Source organism: Saprolegnia diclina (assembly GCF_000281045.1).
Source record: "Saprolegnia diclina VS20 unplaced genomic scaffold supercont1.31, whole genome shotgun sequence".
Classification (NCBI taxonomy): domain Eukaryota; phylum Oomycota; class Saprolegniomycetes; order Saprolegniales; family Saprolegniaceae; genus Saprolegnia; species Saprolegnia diclina.
In genome coordinates, this window is record NW_008246098.1 from 293,515 (window position 1) to 312,450 (window position 18,936).

Genomic DNA, 18,936 nt, shown 5'->3' on the forward strand with positions numbered 1-18,936 from the left:
CGTCGTGCAATGTGGTGTTTTTATGGCCCAATTGCGTCCAGGGTTTGTTTATATGAAGATTCTTTACGGACCCGAGTTTGCGGAGTGGAATATATCGTCATGTAGTATATTCACTTGCATTTCCTGATAGACGCTCTACTTCTGCAGGTTGCAAAGGTGCGGGCGAGATGACGGCGACGTGCCCTACACATGCATTCCAAATGCGAGTCGGTATACCTCGCCTGTCGGACCATGCCACATCGCACACCGCCCATCATAAGAAAAAATGTTCCGATACAGCTCACATGAGCATGAGCCTCCGTCCGCCGTACCCCATGGCAAGCGGTGAGAGTCCCACGGCGCGCGGACCAGCGCAAAAGCTCCTTGATGTTGCTTTTCATTTTCAAATTGCAACAGCGATGACGACGAAGCGCGAGCTATCGGACAAGACGCTCGAGCGCAACCGCGAGCGGTCCAAGCAATACTACGCCACGAACCGCGACAAGGTCCTGGCGAAACTCAAGTCCAAATATGCGATGAAGCGCGAGGCCGAGACCCAAGCCTACTATGAAAAGCACCGGCACTTTTTCGAGAGCTATTTCAATGTCGCAACCCCCGAACCTTTGTCGACCAACGGCAATGAAAGGGTCAACTCGTCGACGCAGGAAACAACGGCTGCCGCGGGCCCTCTGGATTTGTCCTTTATCCTGAATTAATGTCGTAAAATTATCTTCTTTTTCTCTACTTGCAACATCGAAATTGGACAAAAGGTAGTGCGCGTTTACGTTTCGAGCCCGGCATACCAACGTGTCTGTGGCACCAAAATGACTCCACCCGAAGGACATCAATGATCGACACACTCCTAGCGTCTACGCGCGTATAGTAGAGGTAGCATGGACCATAACTCTCTAAGGATCTACAAAAAGATCAAGGCGAGGCCACGGGCCCGAAGCGCGGACGGTCGCCTGCATGACGCTGCAAAGCTCGGACGGCGACGAAGAACTAGATCGCGCGATCATCATACCCAGACCCATCTTGTATGCGATATGAGACACTCGAGCTAGAACACAACCCATTGCGTGGCCCACTACTGTCGGACCATCGGGGCTGAGTGTCAGAGCTGCTATTACGGTACCGCACCCCCACAATGGCCATCTTGAACGTTCTGGCGTCTCATATCCGGATAGACCCACAAGGGTCGCATTGGCACTCCAAGCGCCATGGTTAAAGCGTATCTGAACGAGCAATTGTCGATCAGAAGCAAACGCTGTGATCTAGATGTAGTACCGGTAAGGCTGTTAGAGCACAGGAGAGCCCGCAATTATTGCCAAAACCTGAGTCCGAGGTGCCACGCAAAAGATGTGATGGGGACGCGGCTTGATGTAATAACCCCTAAAACTACGCGCAACAGAGCTTTCTTCACGGGGGGAACGAGCACTGGTGGCTGCGTCAGGGTACATTCTCATGGCACTGGGAGGCCTGGCACTGGGGTGCGGAGTGAGGAGCATCAGGCGCGATTGATTGCGGGAAAGCGAGGGTCGTACGTCAACATGCAGTGTGGTGGCTGCAGTGTGCGGCTGGGACATGACCACGCAACGACACCCTCACAGCTTCTGATTAGCTAACCGAGCCACGTACGGGGCCACAGTCATTGGCCACTTGCGAATCCTATCTGAGATTTGATTGGCGGTTTCAAATACAGCACGCGGATTGGTCAAGAATGGACGGGCTAACATCCAGCGCGGCTTACCACCATTTGTGCGCGGTATCATGAGACGAAGATGAGGTTTGTATTCCACGAGCCACAAGCCATAGACAGCAGCAAAACACGCTAGATGTGGTCGTCGATAGCACACATTTTGCGCGGCGACGACGCCCATTCATCACCAGTTTTTCCCGCCAAGAGAAGGGTCAACTGGCTCATTGCTTGTGCAACTTCCTACCATAACTATGACATACAAGCATCCCAACAGTGCGTGGCAACACACACGATGTGCCAGTAGGATACAGGTCACCGTCAGTATATAGGTCCTGGATATATCCAACATCGCATGGATAGGGTGCCCAGGACACTCGACACCGACGTGTTCTTTGCACGTTGTTGTTGCAGTGAGTCTCGTTAGCTAGTATAATTTACACTGAACTAGTTTTGGGGTTGGACTTTTGACTTTGAGCGTGTTGTGCTAGACGGCAGCAGCGGCGAGGCTTAGCCGTGTTGAGGGTGAGGCGTATGCATGGCGCAAGCCGCGACAAAGTGGTCACGAAGCCAGGCGTCTTGGCGCAGCGCGTTCATCATTTGAAAGAGGCACATCGCTTGCGTATTCAGCAAGTGGTGGTGTTCTTTGCATGTTCAATGGGCCAGCATCAACCCATGTGTGGTGCAAGAGACATACACTCTGCCACGAACGTTTGCTAACCGACGTGCTTTCTCCAGTGTCCCAGCCGCTTAATGACCCATGGGACGTGGTGCACCTACAACACGAAAAATCGCTGCCGGAATGCACTTGACAAGGCTGTCGATGGATGACAAAGGACCCTCGAAACGCACGCTGTCGCCGCAGACACGTGAGCGCAACCGGGCCCGTGCGCGCAAGTACTATGAACGGCACCGCGACGAAGTGCTCGCCCGACTCAAGGCGCGCTACGAGGCCAAGTGCGCGCGGCAGCGCGCCGAACGCCGCCGGCGAAAGCACCTGCATCTGCAAACAAAGTGGCGACGACACCCCCCGATCGACCGCATGTGTCTCGCGTTTCTCCTCAACTAGTTCCCAGCTTGAGGCGTTCAGAGGATAACATTGTACATTGATTGCATACTCCTTCGCTGGGCGCAGACGACATCGAGATAGCGTCCGCCAACGTCGCCCGACGTGGTATAGGCGAAACACATAATAGCGTCAAGACCGATGGACGCGGATGGCGGCCACGCCAAACAGGCTTGACGCCGTCGCAGAGGTGCGCTTCATCGATCACGATGACATTGTCGATTCAAAAGCGAGCGACCCCAGGCGGACCTTGTGTACGCAGAGGTTTGTCAAACCAACACACGCGTGTTAGCTACGCGTGTTGCTCTCCATCAACCAACATAAGCTACCTTTGGCCAATGCTCCGCGCCTGAGTCTGGTTCAACGTCTGGCGCGTCCGTCCCACTACCAAGCCCATGGACGATTGCCGTCAAAGCGGCGCGTGTCGCTCAAATGCACTTGCACCACAGCCTCGTTCAAATCCCAGGGCAGATGGCTCTCCGTCGCCTTCTCCGGCTCCTCGCTCAACACGAGTGGCCGCGCCAGCACCTTGTCCCGCGGATTGCGCTCCTGCCTCCGCATACGTATCGATTTTAATAGACGACCCACTTCAACAACAATCAACAAAAGGGTTAGGTACTAGCAATGCATCTATATTGTAACAAGTTCAAGCCGACCGCGGCGACAAGCGGCGCTGGCGCTTGGCTGCGTGGCGGTCGTCGTCGTCCAACGCGGCAAGCCCGGCTTCGTCCAGAGCGTGCTCGTAGAAGGTCCAGTGACGTGGCTTTAGCAGCACGACGTGGGACCCCGTCGGGCTGTCGTCGATCGCGACGCCGGCGGGCAACAAGAGCTTCTCGGCGGCGCCGTACAAGGGGCAAAGACCCTGCTGGGGCAAGCGGAGTAGCGACCGCGTCGCGTCCGAGAGGAAGGCCGTGATCGCACTGCACTGGACGCAGTCGCACGGCAACTGCACGCTAGTGATGCTCCAGTTGGGCCGATTTGGCAGCACTTCGTTGGCCAGATGGCGCTGGAGCACGGGCCGCGCCAATGTCGCCAGCCATGCTGCGAGATCGATGTCGTCGTCGTGCACGAGCTCATGGAGCGGCACAAGGACATACCGAGCAAACGCAACGTCATGGAGCTGACGATGCGACGTCAGAGCGCGTCGCCACACGTCCAAAGGGCCGTCGAGACGGCGCAGGAGCAACAGCATGGCCCGTAGCACTGCAAGTTCGTCCCGCAAAAGCATTTCAATGACGTCGGGCGGGTTTTCGCGCATCTCGTCATCACCGTCCAAGTCCGGGTCCTGGTCCTCGGCCAAGAAGGCGTTGACGAGCGTCAACAGCGGGTCACGGATCAGTGCCAACGTCGGCGGGTCGTCGAGGAGCTGCACCAGAGCTGGCAACACAAACCGCCCGAGCCACGATTGCGCGTGCTGCAGCAAAAGCGGCAGCGCATTTGCAGCTCGAGCGACACGAACGAGCGCAGCGAGCACGGCGTCGTCAAGGATGCCGTGGAGACGGTCCAAGCAGCTTGGAAACGTCGCAAAGACATTCCGCAGCCACGGCCGCAGATGCAAGCTCGTGTCGTCACTCCTTGTCGCGGGCAACAGCGGGTCGATCGCGAGAGCGACGCCCCGAATCGGGTGGAACGCGGTCGGGTACGTTGCCAGCAGCGTCTCCAACGTCGATGCGCGGTACGCATCCACGTGGCGCACAAGACTTGGCGGCAGTTTGGCGCCGAGCCACGATGTCTCGACTGTCTCGGACGTCGAGTGAAAGGACGCTTCCAATACGAGACCGTGGGTGAGGAGCGCGGGCGGCACCGACGTAGGCGTCAGCGGTGCTTCGGGCATCGACAGGAGCGCTTGCAATAGAGCGTGCCAGCTCTCGAGAAGACACTCGCGCGCAAACGGCTGCGTGCGCAGCGATGTAGCAAGATGCGAGAGAAGCTCGGCGCCCTTGGCTGCGCCACACCACGTGGCGCCGGCGCGAGAGAGCAGGTGCAGCAATGCGTCGTACAGTTGTGGCCAGCCATAGGTCTGCAGCACGTGAGTGATCCAGTGCACCATCGCATCAAAGTAGTAGACGTCGCTCAAGTCGACGGCATCGCGCAGAAAAGCCTGAATGAGCGGCAGGCGGTTGAGGGCGACCAGCGCGGCGCCGAGGGTCGTTGGCGACGGCAAGTCAAATGGGTGCGTGTGGACGACGTCGATGGCGGCAAAGGCGTCGATCGCAGCCAACGCGATAGCGTCCACCTCTGACGGCACCGACGACTGCAGCGCGGTGAGCGTTGCTTGGAAACCACGGATGCGCCATCGGTGTTGTTTGGGCCAGAGTACGAGGTAGTCGGGCGACCGGCGGCGCGACTCGTTGACGGCGAGGCCGACGAGCGGGGCTTGGCAAAAGGCCCGTTGCACCGCCGTTGGCACGTCGGCGTCTGGCACAAAGAGAGCCTCTGCAATCTCAATCGGCATATCGTCGTCGCCAAGCAAGTACGCGTCAAAGGCGTCGTCGAGAGACGGCGTGGCGCGGACCAGCGCGACGTCAAAGGCGGACGTGGCGAGCACAGCATGGAGAAATGCCCGGTCCGCCGAGCGCAGCGCGTCGAACGAGAGCGGTGTCGTTGGCCGATGGCTGCAGCTGTAGAGCGCAGCCGTGTAGCGCTGGCGCGGGCAACGCGCGGCCGACAGCAGTGCGTCGTGCACGCTCAGGCTATGGTTCGTTCCGGGCTCGGCGGCGTCGTAGACCAAGTCGAAAACAAGCAGCGCCCGGTGGCCGTCGCTTAATGAAGTCATGGTCACACTCGATGTGTTGAGGAACGCGCAGTAGCTCCAGCGCATGTGCTCGGCAGAGGTCGACCACGTGATGGCGTCGCGCGCGCCCGTGACCGTGACGTCGCCGCCCGCGTGGCGGTCGATGGCCGGCGCGAGCAGCAGCAGCGTGCCGAACGACGACTCGCTCGGGTTGCGCGCGAGCAGATGGCTGGTCGATGTGACGCCGCTGCTCTCGAGCACGAGGTGCGACAGCTCGGCGCTGAACGCCGAGCGGATGCCAAGGCGCTTCCGGACGTCGTGTGCGATTGCGTCGAGAAGCGGCTCGTCCATATCGTCGCTGAACGTGGCTTGCGCCGATGGCACAACGACGCACGCGTGGTCGTCGCCGTGGAAGAGCTCCATGAGCACGTCGCGCTCGTCCGTGTAGAGCGGCCACGCGATCGGGCTCTCGAGCCCATCGACGTCGAGGCCCGGCACCTCATCGGGCGGCTGCAGCGTCTGGGACACGCAGTGGGCACCGGTCGCGCTCGCGAGGCTGTGCAGCGCCGATGCGTACGCGGCGGCGACGCCGTCGTCGGTCATGTGCAGCGCCATCGCGATTTTGCCAATGGCCCGTGCCAGGATGAGGCGCACGGACCAGCTGGTGTCGGAGCAATCTCGAACGGTGCGTGAAAAGACGGTGAATATGCTGTAAAATACGCAAAACCCGTCAATTTCCGGATAAAACGAGCATTGTGCCGGTCTTTTCGCGCAAAAACTGGACGTGGACAGGTCCTCGGGTGACGCGGTCGGTCAACTTCAGACAAGTTGGCGCGCGACCGGAAGAAATGCCGTGGCTTTGGTGCGAATTCCACGTACGTGGCGCCGGCAGATGCTCGGCGGTGGGCAAAATACGAGACAAGGCGGGGCACGGTAGCCCGGCTGCTGACATTTGTGTTGGCCAACGCATCACAAGAGCGGTGCGACTAGTCGCATGTCAAAGATCAACACATTGTCTATTCGTTGTACGATGTACGGGGTCCTCCACGAGGGTTCATCAGTGCACGTACGGAGAGGCGACGGGTGAGGGCGTCTGCGTGCGTAGACCTGCGGTGGCCAACGCGGACTGCATGACAACATATGTTCCAGTGCTTGTACCACAGCAATGTCTTGCAGATGAAGCCTCGAAGCCATGCATTTGGTACAAGCAAATCTCTTGGCCAGTTGCGTTGGCGTCGACAACGGCGCGCAGTGCACGCACTTCGTACACGAGACGGATCCCATCGACGGCTAGCATGCAACTCGACAGAAAAGTTACTCGTAAAAAGGTTAGGGTGGAAGGTTTAAATGTTTCCGAGTGAAGCTATGCGATACGCTTGCACATGGCCAATCGTGTATTAATGCATTAAGAATGCAGCCAATGTACTAGCGTACGCAGGATCTTGTGCAAACGCTTGTCGTTGAAAAGTTGAGTTTTGCGTTGGACGATCTGACTTTGCCCACTCAACGAAACGCATTCTGACACAACAACCGTACTACAAGTATAGTCCCTAAAATAGCTGCCGCTCGACAAGGGCAAGGTTGCTCGTTCGTCCCAAAATGTCGAGTCCGGCGCGCCGTCACCCGCTGCGGCCGTCCCACGCCGTACGCCAACTTGTCCGAAAGCCATGTGACAAAGTGTCTTTGCACGCGTAGACTGCAACGTGTGTCCACTGTTTTGCGTCGCCGTCGCTGCGCCCTTCGCGCTGCGCGCTGCCGTACCTCAACGGCCTCCGCTCGTCGGCGAGCAACCCCGATGTCTACTACTTGACTGCGCACGAAGCCAGTCCGAGCAAGGTGGTACCTTTCGAATCGCTTTTTGTTTAATGTTTTCTGGGATAGGACCCCGAGGTTTCCTAAGCTTGAAAACCATTGATCGAAACGACTTGACTAGAAGCACTATGCTGCCGAGGCCCACTTGTGCCCCAAACACAATGTCCTCAAGCCCAAGCGCAACGTCATCGTCATGCCAAGCCTCGCCCACACGGGTACTCCTCATTGTAATGTTTTCGCAAACGACGCTGGATAGGCATCTCGCTCGCGTCCGACCAGTCGGACCGCACCGAGTGGCGCGCCGACTTGCACGCGCTCACCACCGACTTGCATCGCACGTACGTTCCGTCCATCTTGCAAAGTACATAAATGGAATATTGAGGACAAGTACGTAGGTGGACGCCGGCGCCCATTGTGTGGAGCGAACAGGCGTTGCATGTGGGCTTCTTTAAGGACGCCGCGCAGGTCAAGCCCAGCGTGCACTCGGTGCTGCTCCAAGGACTCCAACAGTCGCCGTCAGACACAGCGATACCTTGCGTGAGCCTCTCGTCGCCATACCGGCCAAAACACCTCTAATTATATATATATATGAACGTGTTCCGCGTTATCTTCATTATGACACAAAGACTTCGCATACGTAGCGCTACGCCTGAATGTGTAGGAGTTGGCACCAGCACTTGGTCGTTGGGAGTGAGCTGCGTACGGAGATGTCCATCCCGTGGTGGACTCCACTCGCCGAGTTCTAGCTCGCGCGAGGTCGTACGCAGGCTCCTGTACTCGGACCTCTAACTCAAATGTCAAACAACAAACCAGACTAGGGTAATACTTCAGTACGAGTATGTGGGTACACATGAAGTCTGGACATGTGTTTTCTAGCATTCTAGTCGAGCTAGTGGTTGTTTAGGCGCGAACACTGAGATTGTATCACCGGATTCGCACAAAACACATCTTTTCTTGTCAACCACTTTTAAAGGATCGAAAATAGTGTACAGATTCCAGTCATCTTTGTCGACAAATGGATCCAAAATAGCACGAAATGTTGAAAATATCAAAATTACGAGCAAAAATAGTGGACACAAACGTCCACTCGACTAGAGATGCACGACAATGTGGGGTGGCACTAGCGAGTGCACGATCGACCGGCACGCGGCGCGGTCAGCGGCCGACGACAACGCTGACGACAGGTCCATCGTGAAAGGCCAGCTTGGTCTTTGCGTCGCTGCCTGCGCCAGGTCGAGGACACTGCTACGCGAGAGCGCGTTCTTGTTGAGCGCGAGAAGGCGCAGCGACGCTGGACGTGCCTGCACCAGCGCGACTCCGCCCACAGAGCCAATGCGGTTGCTGCCCAAGTACAGCTGGCGAAGCGACGTGCACGTTGGGAGCGCGCCTGCAAGCGCCAGCGCCACCGTATCACCCACACGCTGACGCACGAGTCGCAAGGAACAGAGCGACGAGCCGCGAGTCAAGATACGTGCAAGCACTGCCGCGTTGTCGTCCCCGAGGTCGTTGTCGTCAAGGGACAGCTCGTGTAGCCGTGGAAGCACCTCTCGAACGAGGCTATCGATGCAAGACGGCATGAGATGCCACGACGTCAACGTAAGCGACCGCAGCTGGTGCAGTGCTGGTAGCGCCTCCGAGACAACACGATAAAAATGCATTGGACCCAGCTTCGTGGAGGCTGACGCCGATAGCGTCAACGAGGACAAGCGTGGACAGCTCACCAGCCGATGCGCGAGCTTGCGAAAGTTGTACAAGCTACCAAATGCAAGGTGGAGCGAGCATAGCGATGGTGGCCATGCATAGTCGGGGTGGCAGAGCTGCTGGGACAAGGACGTGGCCTCGACGCGCAGTGAGCGCAGCCTGCGCAGCGACACGAGCGCCAGTACGAGCTCGTTCGTGCCCAGGAGAGAGACTCCTGCCGTGACGGTCAGTGCCGTCGCGTCACCGCGCTCCAGCCATGTTGTGAGCGCTGTTGTCACTATCCATGGATCGCCCAATGTCGACGCCAGCTCGAGCTCGGTGGCGCGGGAGGCGACGACTGCGGCGAGGACGGCAGTCATGCTTGTCGACTTTGACGCAAGGCGCACCCGGACCAGATGCGGCAGTGTCGGTAGCCACGCGCAAAGCTGCTCGACTTCGCGCGCTGCGACGTTGCAGTCGTACAGGTGCGTACCGCTGGCGAAGCAAAGGTCCAGCGAGACGATGCGCAGCGAAAGCGACGCTGCGATGGCCACGTGCTGCGGCAGTACGAGCGTGATGCGGACGCTCGTGGCGGGTCCGAGCGGGACGAGCCAGGCGTCGTCGAGGTCAGGCAAGGTCACGACCAGGTACAACACCATGCAGCGGGCTACGTTCCGCACGCGGTCCGGGTGGTCGCGCAGGGACGCGAGGAGGCCATTGGTCGTCGGCCAGAGGTGGCGGCGCGGTGTCGTGGCCGCTAGCGCCAGCAGGCTCGTGAGCGCGTCTGTCAAGAGGCTTGGTGGCAGCGCATGGAGGAGCGCGAAGAGGTCGTCGGCGTCGCGGAGGAAGGTCGCAATCGCTTCGACGGCGTCGGGTGCGAGTCGTCGCTCGATCGTGGCGGCCATGGCCAGATGGCCTTTTTCGAAGAGGCCTGTGACATTCGTTATTGGCGTTGGAGAGTGCGGGTCGTTCCTTTCAAATCCAATACTATCCAGCCGTATTGGATACATGGGTGGCATCGTATGGGCACAATTATTGTGCCTCGCCCGACGCAAAGAGTGTTCGTTACGGAAGCACCGTTCATCTTCTATTGCTACATTTATGTAATTCTAGTACAGCTCTACTACGATACTGAAGACTATCGAGTTGTTGGAAAAATCATCCGTTGTCAATGTTGGCGCTTTACATCAGGCAACGTGGACGCGATGGTTGGTAGTACAAAGCAGCCTGTGCCGGAAGCACATTCCCGTATGACACGTGCTGTCGAGTCAGCAAGCGGTCAACGCGCACCATGGGCTGGAGAACTTTCAACAAATACTTGGACTTGTACGCTGCACACAACTCGTGAAGCTCGCGGGTCTTGACCGAGAGTGCTGATCGAGGGGGCGCATCGAGGGCCAAAAGCGTGCACACAATGGTAGCACTCGTGCAAATGATCTTCACCGTGGCCGAGTCGCTGCCAAGCAATGCATGGGCTACGAGAAGCGAGGCCTTTGCGGTTTCCAAGGACTCGCGTACGGCCTTTGACGTAGCGGCAAGCTGGACGCTGTGCGTTTCGTAAAATACGATTGGCATCGGTTGGACCTCGTGATTCAGCAGACCATTTTTGTCCATATCACTTTGGGTCATGCCCATATCGTCGTCGTCGTCGCTGTACGGCATCCCACCTCTGTTGTTGGTGGGGTCCATGCTGGAGCGTGCCGCAGTCATTGCTTCCGTTATTGGTGCATTGCCCAAGTCGTCTTGGCTACCGTGGCACACATAGTCGGCCATGCCAAGGTCGTCGTCGCCTTGCGTCGTGCCTGCAACGTTTCTTTTGTTGGTGTCGGTGCTGGACGCTTCCTTGGGCATGGATGCCAGCGTGTCGCCTTCGCCATACACAACGACTGCCGACATGTTGTCGATGTAATCTTCGGAGTGCTTTGGGGTTGCGACAAGACTCTGAGCTTGGTTGTGCTTGGTTGCGCCGTACTGGACTTGACTGATCTTCGTGAGGTGACCTTGAATGATCTTGTCAGCGCATGCAAAAATATCTGGGGCCATTTGTAGCCACTGGAGAAGACGATATGCGTGCGTATCGTCGCTTGTACCGTCGACGGCGTTCTCAGTGTACCTCATGACATCTGCGCACCACTGCATGACCCCAGACGTGGTCTCGATGTCGACGCTGTCCATCTCAAGATCGTCATGGGCGACCTTGAGCTTCTTGTTGCGCGACAAGGACGTGTGAACTTGTCCCATTCTGAATGTTTTGCCACTGTTACAGTTTATTGTGTTGTGCAGAAGTCAGGGACTCAAGAGGCAAATTTCATTTGTCGTCTTGCGTGATACAAAAGCTCCACTTCATTCATATGAGAAACCGAGCATAGGACATAAAAACGGTGCAGCTGGGAACCGACCGATAGCTGCACATACACTTTGCCGTATCATGCAACGCCACTTGATACACACTTGATACAACACGACAACATGCACTTTTGCTGACACGACCGTTTTCATTGGTTCAAACTTGATATTAACGTTCGTCGGATATTATCAAGTCGGAGCGGACAACAGTCGTGATGCAGTATCGAAGTCCACCTCACTTGCAATTTGCCATGGGCCTCAACATCTCCATCATCTACCCGCAAGTACCTCCGACCCCGCCTCCCAAACGCGATGTTGAGCGTTGTGACCTCGCGTGGTCAGTGGGATGGGGCACGTGCCTGGGGTGCGTCCTTGGGCTCATCGACGAGAAAAAGATGTACCCCCCGCCGGCGCGCAAGCTGCTTGACGAGATTTACGACTACACATCAAGTGGACTCGAACACCACCGGAAGGTGACCGCGACAACATACAAGTGGTGTAGCGAGCTCGAAAGTTATCTCGTGGGCTTCCTCGAGGCCTGTACCGAGAACGATAAAGCCACGATGCGTGCGTTTACGATCGAACGGCTCGACAAAGCGCCAGCGACGGTCCAGGCTGTTCTTTGCAGCATCGAATCGGGGCTCAAGGACATAAACCTCGCCATCGGGCTACTGTCCAAGTTTCGTGCCGAGATCCACGCAGCCTTTGCAGTCAAAGGCACTCAATCGTCGAAAGAGTGCACGGCAATCGAGGCCAAGATGGAGAGCGCGCTCGCGTGCTTCACGGCTACCCATGATACCCTCTATCGCGCTCGTTCCGCCTTCAAGCGCGACGCCCAGCACGTCGCATTTCTCGAAAGCAGCGCAGGCGTCGTCAAGACATTCATCCAGCTCGAGAGCGCTTCGATGCCCATGCTCGCGTCGAAGGGCAAAGAGCTCGTCCAGCTCTGCGAATCGTACAAGAAAAGGCATTCCGAGTATGCCGGCCTCCTCTCAAAGTGACGTGCTTCCTTTGCTAAAGACAAGCAGACAATAGGTACATGTGCATTAATAGTGTTTTAGCTGGCTTCAACTATTGTAGCCTTCCATTGATGGATAAGGTGCTACGGCAAACTGAACTAGATTTTCATATATATCCTCTTCTTCAACTTTTTGCGTGCTCCACTACTCTTCTTCAACTTTTTGCGTACTCCACTCGTCTAGCCTGGCTAGCAACCCCAGACACAGAGTCGAACCATGCACCTCGTTTGTACGCTGACTATTCCCAGCACAAAATTGGTGTTACAAGTCGTAAATACCGAAAATCAGGCAACGGACAGAGGCAATAATTGTACAGGTATAATACCGGTTGTGGCCCATCTTTCACAAGAGCTGAGATGCCAACAGCTGGCCTTCGAGTTCTAAAACTAGCCCATAGCCGCTTGCATGCGATTATCGACAGTTGGTTCAATCAACCAAAAAATAATCAAGACGGATATTCGCGTTCATAAATAGATAGATATATAAGCGACAAATCAAAAGCCGCTTTTGCTTTCAACGCTTTTGGGAAGCGAGGATGACCTGCCCGGACATCAACTTGATACACAAAGTTGAAGGCTTTTGCTTGATACAAAACTTTCAAGTCCCCTTTCCGCCACTTGGCACGAGAATTATCTCATGCCACGTGACGTTTTGTATCTAGCTCGTGCACGCACGGGCGTCAGAAGCCTCGCTCACTTCACCAAACACATTGTATGGGTTCAACTACCAGCACGCCCTCGAGGCCTCCGACGTCGGGTCCATCGGTACCGCCCCCAACTCGGGACGTGGTGCGCTGTGACAATGCCCAATCGGTTGGATGGGGTGACTGTAGCAACTCCATTCTAGCGCTCCTCACGGAAAAATACGACTATCCCGCTGATGCGCGTCGATACCTTGACATGGTCGACTCGTGCATGGACCGCGGACTTGCGCACCACCAAGGCGCGACCCAGACGACATACCAATGGTGCGACGAAGTCGAAAGTTATCTCAGCAGCTACCTGCTCTGCCACAATGCTGCCAATGCCACTGTGCTACGTCGTTTGATCCGCGAACGCCTCGAAGCGGCACCACGCATGATGGCGGCGACTGTTTCCAGCATCGAGTCGGGTCTCTCAGACGTGAATACTGCGGTGGGGCTGTTGACCGAGCTCCGCGTCGCCATCAACAACAGCTTTGTCGTCACCTCGAAACACACGCAAACGCAGCGCGACAACATTTTGCGCAAACTCGACGCTGCCAATACGTGCTTTGAGGCGACACGCGACGCGCTCCTCCGCGCGCACGACGTTTTTAACCTTGACGCGCAGCTCGTCAGCGCCATCACAACACAAGCGAGAATTGTGCGCTTGTTTATTACGCTGGACAATGTCAGCGTCCGACTGGCAGTGCTCGAAGACAACTGCACCAACCTCGTCCGTTGCTGCACGTCGTACAAGGATAGCCATCACGAGTACATTGAACAGCTTTTGCAATAGGCGTCCATTAGATCAACACTATTATGTACACTAATGACTCCAATCGTACCGGCTGGGGATTTCATAAGACACAGAATACACTCTATTTGCCAGTACATATCGAACCATATCCCCGCTGTGCCGACCCAAATGGACGTCGATCACAAATGGATAAGGTACCGACAATGAACATGTCGCACATGCGGCGACGAGCTGCTGTCCATCACCAGCACGTTAGCACGCGCAGAGATTATACAATGACAAATCGCTGTGAATGTTGTCGTGGCACCTATCCTAAAAAGGCGGCCGCGAAACTTTCATTGGACTGCATATATGGCACTTGTCAAGCATGTGTTTCAATAATATCAAGTAATCAAGTTTGCCGGACCTCATAGCTCCACAAATAATTACGAATCCACGTCTCCATTTGGCTAGATTCTTTTGTGTCAAGTTGGAGAGCGCGATAGCGGACCACCACACAACGCAATTCGACGAATATAGCACAATGACCCACAGCATGAGCATATGCTTCCGCAGCTTCTTGACGACCAAGTCGCCCTCGCTACACGCCTGTGCCCCGCAGCAACCGACACGGCGCTGTCGTTGTACATTGACTTGGCAGACGCGGTTTTGAGGCGGCGCAAGTGGGCTTGTACATGACCTCGGTACAGAAGCGTCGCTCCGACCGAAGCTCTTTCAGTGCGTCAAGAGTCTCCAAGATATACTCTCACGCATGCACAATACCCTTGGGACAAGGCCACGCGCTCCCGCTGCGCACACGTCTTGGACACGGCTAGCACGGTTTTGACGGACGCCAGCGACGGCTTGGCGGAGGTGACCGCGACCTTGTGTCGCTGCATTGAAGACGGCAACGCGGCCGTCGCCGCCACGACCGACTGCAGCGCTCTGTGCCTTGTTTTTGCTTCGGAAGCGGCCTTCATGCGATGCCTTCATGTGGGCCACACGCTCGGCCACGAGTCGCATCTGCTCCGCGACTTGCTAGACAGTATCGCTGAGCTACGCGCGTAAGTCGATGATGCGCCTCTGCTGAATGTGTATAAAGGCGGCTTGTGTCCAGCTCGAGCAAAACTGCAACGCGCTCAATGTCAAGTAGAGTACTGGAACCATGGGTACCCCTGACGACAACTCGGTGACATCGGGCACGTGTGAATAGCGCCGTCCTTGCACTAGTATACAAGTTATGTATTTCGGTATCTATATTTCACAAATTTATTGACGCGCGTTGCGATGACAATTCTCATGTTCGGAATCAATATGTAGTGACAGAGTGGCCGAAAGCAAGCAACGAGGAATATTTGGAATCGGAAATGAAAATATATGTACTAGTAGAAAGAAGATGAATGAGTGAGCGAGCGAGATGTCTACGAGAGCGGGCGAAGCGAGAGGGTGAAGAGTTGCTTGATGGAAATATCCTTGCGGAACACGCGGATCACCGTCTTGTCGACCTTGCTTTCCGTAATGACGTGGCAGTGGGCGCGAAAGATGTCATGGCACAGTAAAATGTTGAAAAACACCTACAAAAAGCAACAAAATGAGCTTGTATTCCCCTAAACACGTGTGCATCGGCAACGTACCTTCATGATGTCGTCGGTACGAAAGAGAAACCGGTTGTCGACAACGACCCACCCCGACGTCCAAATCCCAGACGGCGACGCATACTTCATGCCTAAGAAGGATGTACATGTCGTCCAACAAGTTCTTAGTCTATGAGTGGATAATAGTATGTGACCTTTGATGAAGAGGTAGTTTTCGTGGTACGACATGAGACCATATTTATGGCGCAAATATTCCCCCTACATATTCACTGTCATGATATCCTATCTCATACCAAACACGAATACCGTGCTGCTTTCAAAACACGTTGCGTTCTCTGTGCTACCCGACTTGCCGGTGGTCGCACCCGTGCCACCCTACAATAATTGTCCAATTGAAATCGCAAAATTATTGAAAAATTGTGGACCGTGTCGGCCGTCATCGTCCCGCGGGTGTGCGCAGCTTCGACGAGGTGGTCTGTAAAGCGCACCGTGTAGAAGCGATTCATCGCGCAGTAGAGCGCAAATACGATGAGCGCTACATGCCTTGTTAGATAGTCCTATAGTTTGTAAAATCTACATGGTCACGTACCAATGTACAACCACGTCATTTCGTTAAAGACAATCGTTGCGTTGAAGTCGAGCTTTTCGTGCCACATCCACATGTCGAGACCCGACGAGTCGGACGGCACGACGTTGAGCATTTGGTTGGCCATGAGCTCGTCGTTGGCCCCTACAAGGACACGTTGAAACATTCATAAATGTTGTTGGACATACGGGTCAGAATGAAACCGAGACCGGCCACGATGGCTTCGCGCTGCGAGTAGACAATCATGTACACGATCACTGGGATCTAGCAACACCCATGCTCGTCCATTCGTGATACGAACAAGACGCACCGCGGGGTTCACACGCAGTCGAAAGTTGGTTGCAATGAGCGCGGCGCCCGCGAGAAAGAGGCTCAAGCAGTCCGACTTGATGGAGTCGGTAAGGACATACATCGTAAGCAGATGGCTGCGCGCATTGCCTTGGTTGTACGACCTAAAAGGGTCAAAAAGGGGAAATAACTATGTATACAGTGACCACGTACCATTCTTGAAGCGCCCACCAGCCGTCGATCCACCACGCGAGGATCGTGAGGACGCCACGAAACCCGATGCCCGAGCCGACGGACGGCGAAATGTCGGGAATCCACCAGACGCCGGTCGCGGTATGGATGTTTTTGGATATAATACACGCCATGATCTACGACAACATGTCCATTCGCAGTTGGAACATATGCAACAACATAAAGATATATACCGTGCTCGTAATGATCGTAAACGAGAGAAAACCGCTCACCAAAGCTTGGCCCCACGCCCACGAGTTTTTGATGCGCCCGACGCCTTCGTAGTTAAAGTAGTGAATCGGGTCGAGCGGATTCGGCGACAATTGCCACACAAACGTATTGTAGTTGGCTTGTTCGTTCTGGGACCCGCGGTACATGCCACCATACCCCTACCCTCCAAATGTCAAAAATTGTCCAAAAGAGATTCAAAACCTGGAGAATCATTTCCAGCTCCGTTGAAAGCACGTAGGTGTTCCACGCGCCCGTGCTCGTGGTCGAGTTGATGTACACTTCGTCAAATGCTGCCGTGTTGAAGGGAAACCCGCGCGACGAAAACATGCGGTGGATCGCAACCTAATCACCCATTTCAAATTTTAAATTTCAAAACTCGAAAATTCAAAATCGAATCTCGAAAAAACCTCACCTCGGACGACGAGAGGCCCGCCAAAGTGTCACCGGAAGGTATCGTGGGGGCAACTTGCAAAGACGCCAAGGTCATGTTGGTGATCGTGACCGTGCCCGTCGGCATCGTGTCGCGCCGCGCTGGAATATTGGCCATAATTGTCTGCAGCTGGAACGTCACCACCCACTTGAGGTGCCGCTCAAGCAAATACGCCTAGTTCATATCCAGATACCAGAGACTCGGACTTGGAAAATACCTTGAACGCCGTCGTGTCTTGAGCGAGGCGACCTTCGAAGGAGCAGTCGACGACGGCAATCGCGCTGTTGTCGGTCACAGTGGCGGCCATGCCATATTCGACCATCATGTTTTTCATCAGAAACGAAACGTAGTTGGGTGCGTAAATGCGCTCAGTTGTCGCATTGACAATATTGGCGCAGCTGTTTGGCTGGAACTGCGTCGCGTCGGTCGTATCTTTTTCCAAATAGGCCACGTGGTAGCCCGCATCGAGGAGCTACGAAAGTATCCACATGAGCACCGACAGTCCAGATGCTTAGAGAATGTATCATTGTACGGTGGTGATGCGATTCTGGACACTGGGACCCGAGACCACCGCTTCGCGAAGCAGAAATGGCATGTTAAACGAGTGATAGCCGTACGAACGAGGCGTGTCGGAGCTCCCAAGCAACGTCTGCACCGTCCGCACAACCCCCGTCGTGTTGACGATAAAGATGACGGTAATCTACAAGCGAAAATGCGATGAGCAATCAGACAGGGAGGGGACGTACCGCGATGATGGCCGTGACGCTGTTGAAGATGTACAGAAACGCCTTGCGCTTGCGGCTCCGCGCCGCGGGTGCGACGACCCCGTTGACGCTCTCGGGTCCTTTCATGCCGTTAACGATCCAACTTTAATTTGTATTTTTGGCGCGAGGCAAGCGGTTTCATGAAAAAACCCACCGACTCTGAACGATAGCCTCGGTTGATGCTTGGATCCACCGCCTCGTGGAGGGCAGTTGTTGATGCAATAATACGCTCTGCGTGCCTTGTCCACGTTGGCGCGATAGACCAGCTGTCCCTAGCGCGACCTTTAAGCACCGAAATGGTGGGCTTCCACGGCAGACGCCGTCCGATCGTTCAAGGGAGGGCATCTCCCTTGCATCGTCTTACGTCGGATCCTCTTTATCGTTGACCTTTCGCTATACAATTCCCTTTGATTCAAACGTTAGGAGAGTGGCTACGGTATGGCGAGAGCACCAAGTGTATCGTTGCGCCATAGGACCCAACGCTGCCGGACCGACGGCGTCGCCAAAGGAGTTGCCGTCTTGGTGCTGACGGGTGTCGCAAGGGGCTTGGTCGCCGACGGCTGCTTCTCAATTGTCGACGACGAGACGTTGAGCGACGACGTTGCATTCGGGTAGAGCAAATCCGCCCACTGCGCGTGCGCTAGGGATGCAACCTGGCTCGTGAGCATATCGGTTCCGTCCGGAGCCTGTGTTACGCAGAAGGCTCGACTTGGCCGTAGATATCCCGTGCAAGCTCGGTCATTTCCTTGCAGTTGGCGCTGTCGCGATAGAGGATGCCGTCTGTTTGGTTGCGCGTCGGCGCCATTAGTTCCTCAATAGTTTTTCCCAAGTCGTTCGCACACGCATTGGTAAGCAGCGCGAACTCGACTGCGTACGGCGCCATCAGTACGTACGAGTTGAACACGTCTTTGTTGCAACGAGACGTCGCAAGCACTGAGGCGCCAGCGCTGAGTAGTAGCAATGTCATTGTCTTGAGCTGCATGTTTGTCGTCGTGTGTTTGTGTGCTTCAGCCGTGTAATTGAACAACGTTTTAGGAGGTCCAATGGCCGACACATCGAGA

At 55.6% G+C, this 18,936-nt stretch overlaps 9 protein-coding genes across 9 annotated transcripts; 5 read left to right on the forward strand and 4 right to left on the reverse strand.

Annotated features, from left to right (window-relative positions):
- Positions 1-288: 288 nt before the first annotated feature.
- SDRG_09694 (hypothetical protein) lies at positions 289-723 on the forward strand (the record flags this gene model as incomplete). The annotated part of the gene is made up of 1 exon (XM_008615645.1): positions 289-723. A coding segment is annotated over one exon (407 nt), but the record flags the coding sequence as incomplete, so codon positions are not given.
- Positions 724-2,381: 1,658 nt separating this feature from the next.
- On the forward strand, positions 2,382-2,811 carry SDRG_09695 (hypothetical protein). The gene has a single exon (XM_008615646.1). It carries the CDS (start codon positions 2,436-2,438, stop codon positions 2,742-2,744), a length of 309 nt encoding a protein of 102 aa, XP_008613868.1. The 5' UTR covers positions 2,382-2,435; the 3' UTR covers positions 2,745-2,811.
- A 523-nt stretch (positions 2,812-3,334) lies between these two features.
- Positions 3,335-6,171, reverse strand: SDRG_09696 (hypothetical protein). Its single transcript, XM_008615647.1, has one exon. It carries the CDS (start codon positions 6,088-6,090, stop codon positions 3,388-3,390), a length of 2,703 nt encoding a protein of 900 aa, XP_008613869.1. The 5' UTR covers positions 6,091-6,171; the 3' UTR covers positions 3,335-3,387.
- A 903-nt stretch (positions 6,172-7,074) lies between these two features.
- SDRG_09697 (hypothetical protein) lies at positions 7,075-7,863 on the forward strand (the record flags this gene model as incomplete). Its single annotated transcript, XM_008615648.1, has 6 exons — positions 7,075-7,119; positions 7,171-7,314; positions 7,357-7,365; positions 7,409-7,502; positions 7,544-7,625; positions 7,683-7,863. The coding sequence occupies 6 exons, from the start codon at positions 7,075-7,077 to the stop codon at positions 7,861-7,863; spliced, it is 555 nt and encodes a 184-aa protein (XP_008613870.1).
- A 406-nt stretch (positions 7,864-8,269) lies between these two features.
- On the reverse strand, positions 8,270-11,208 carry SDRG_09698 (hypothetical protein; the record flags this gene model as incomplete). Its single annotated transcript, XM_008615649.1, has 2 exons — positions 8,270-9,898; positions 10,635-11,208. The coding sequence occupies 2 exons, from the start codon at positions 11,206-11,208 to the stop codon at positions 8,379-8,381; spliced, it is 2,094 nt and encodes a 697-aa protein (XP_008613871.1). The 3' UTR covers positions 8,270-8,378.
- Positions 11,209-11,564: 356 nt separating this feature from the next.
- On the forward strand, positions 11,565-12,314 carry SDRG_09699 (hypothetical protein; the record flags this gene model as incomplete). The annotated part of the gene is made up of 1 exon (XM_008615650.1): positions 11,565-12,314. The coding sequence occupies one exon, from the start codon at positions 11,565-11,567 to the stop codon at positions 12,312-12,314; it is 750 nt and encodes a 249-aa protein (XP_008613872.1).
- A 917-nt stretch (positions 12,315-13,231) lies between these two features.
- Positions 13,232-13,810, forward strand: SDRG_09700 (hypothetical protein; the record flags this gene model as incomplete). Its single annotated transcript, XM_008615651.1, has 1 exon — positions 13,232-13,810. One exon carries the CDS (start codon positions 13,232-13,234, stop codon positions 13,808-13,810), a length of 579 nt encoding a protein of 192 aa, XP_008613873.1.
- Positions 13,811-15,102: 1,292 nt separating this feature from the next.
- SDRG_09701 (hypothetical protein) lies at positions 15,103-17,962 on the reverse strand (the record flags this gene model as incomplete). Its single annotated transcript, XM_008615652.1, has 15 exons — positions 15,103-15,324; positions 15,385-15,476; positions 15,540-15,603; positions 15,652-15,720; positions 15,771-15,880; positions 15,935-16,075; positions 16,120-16,195; positions 16,242-16,383; positions 16,433-16,587; positions 16,645-16,839; positions 16,883-17,023; positions 17,094-17,285; positions 17,329-17,583; positions 17,644-17,811; positions 17,858-17,962. 15 exons carry the CDS (start codon positions 17,960-17,962, stop codon positions 15,172-15,174), a joined length of 2,058 nt encoding a protein of 685 aa, XP_008613874.1. The 3' UTR covers positions 15,103-15,171.
- A 332-nt stretch (positions 17,963-18,294) lies between these two features.
- On the reverse strand, positions 18,295-18,543 carry SDRG_09702 (hypothetical protein; the record flags this gene model as incomplete). The annotated part of the gene is made up of 2 exons (XM_008615653.1): positions 18,295-18,306; positions 18,367-18,543. The coding sequence occupies 2 exons, from the start codon at positions 18,541-18,543 to the stop codon at positions 18,295-18,297; spliced, it is 189 nt and encodes a 62-aa protein (XP_008613875.1).
- Positions 18,544-18,936: the final 393 nt, after the last annotated feature.

What these genes read in the sequence shown, in the direction of transcription:
- SDRG_09695 (XM_008615646.1), top strand. Translation starts at nt 2,436, where the DNA reads ATGGGACGTGGTGCACCTACAACACGAAAAATCGCTGCCGGAATGCAC.
- SDRG_09696 (XM_008615647.1), bottom strand. Translation starts at nt 6,090, where the DNA reads ATGGCGCTGCACATGACCGACGACGGCGTCGCCGCCGCGTACGCATCG.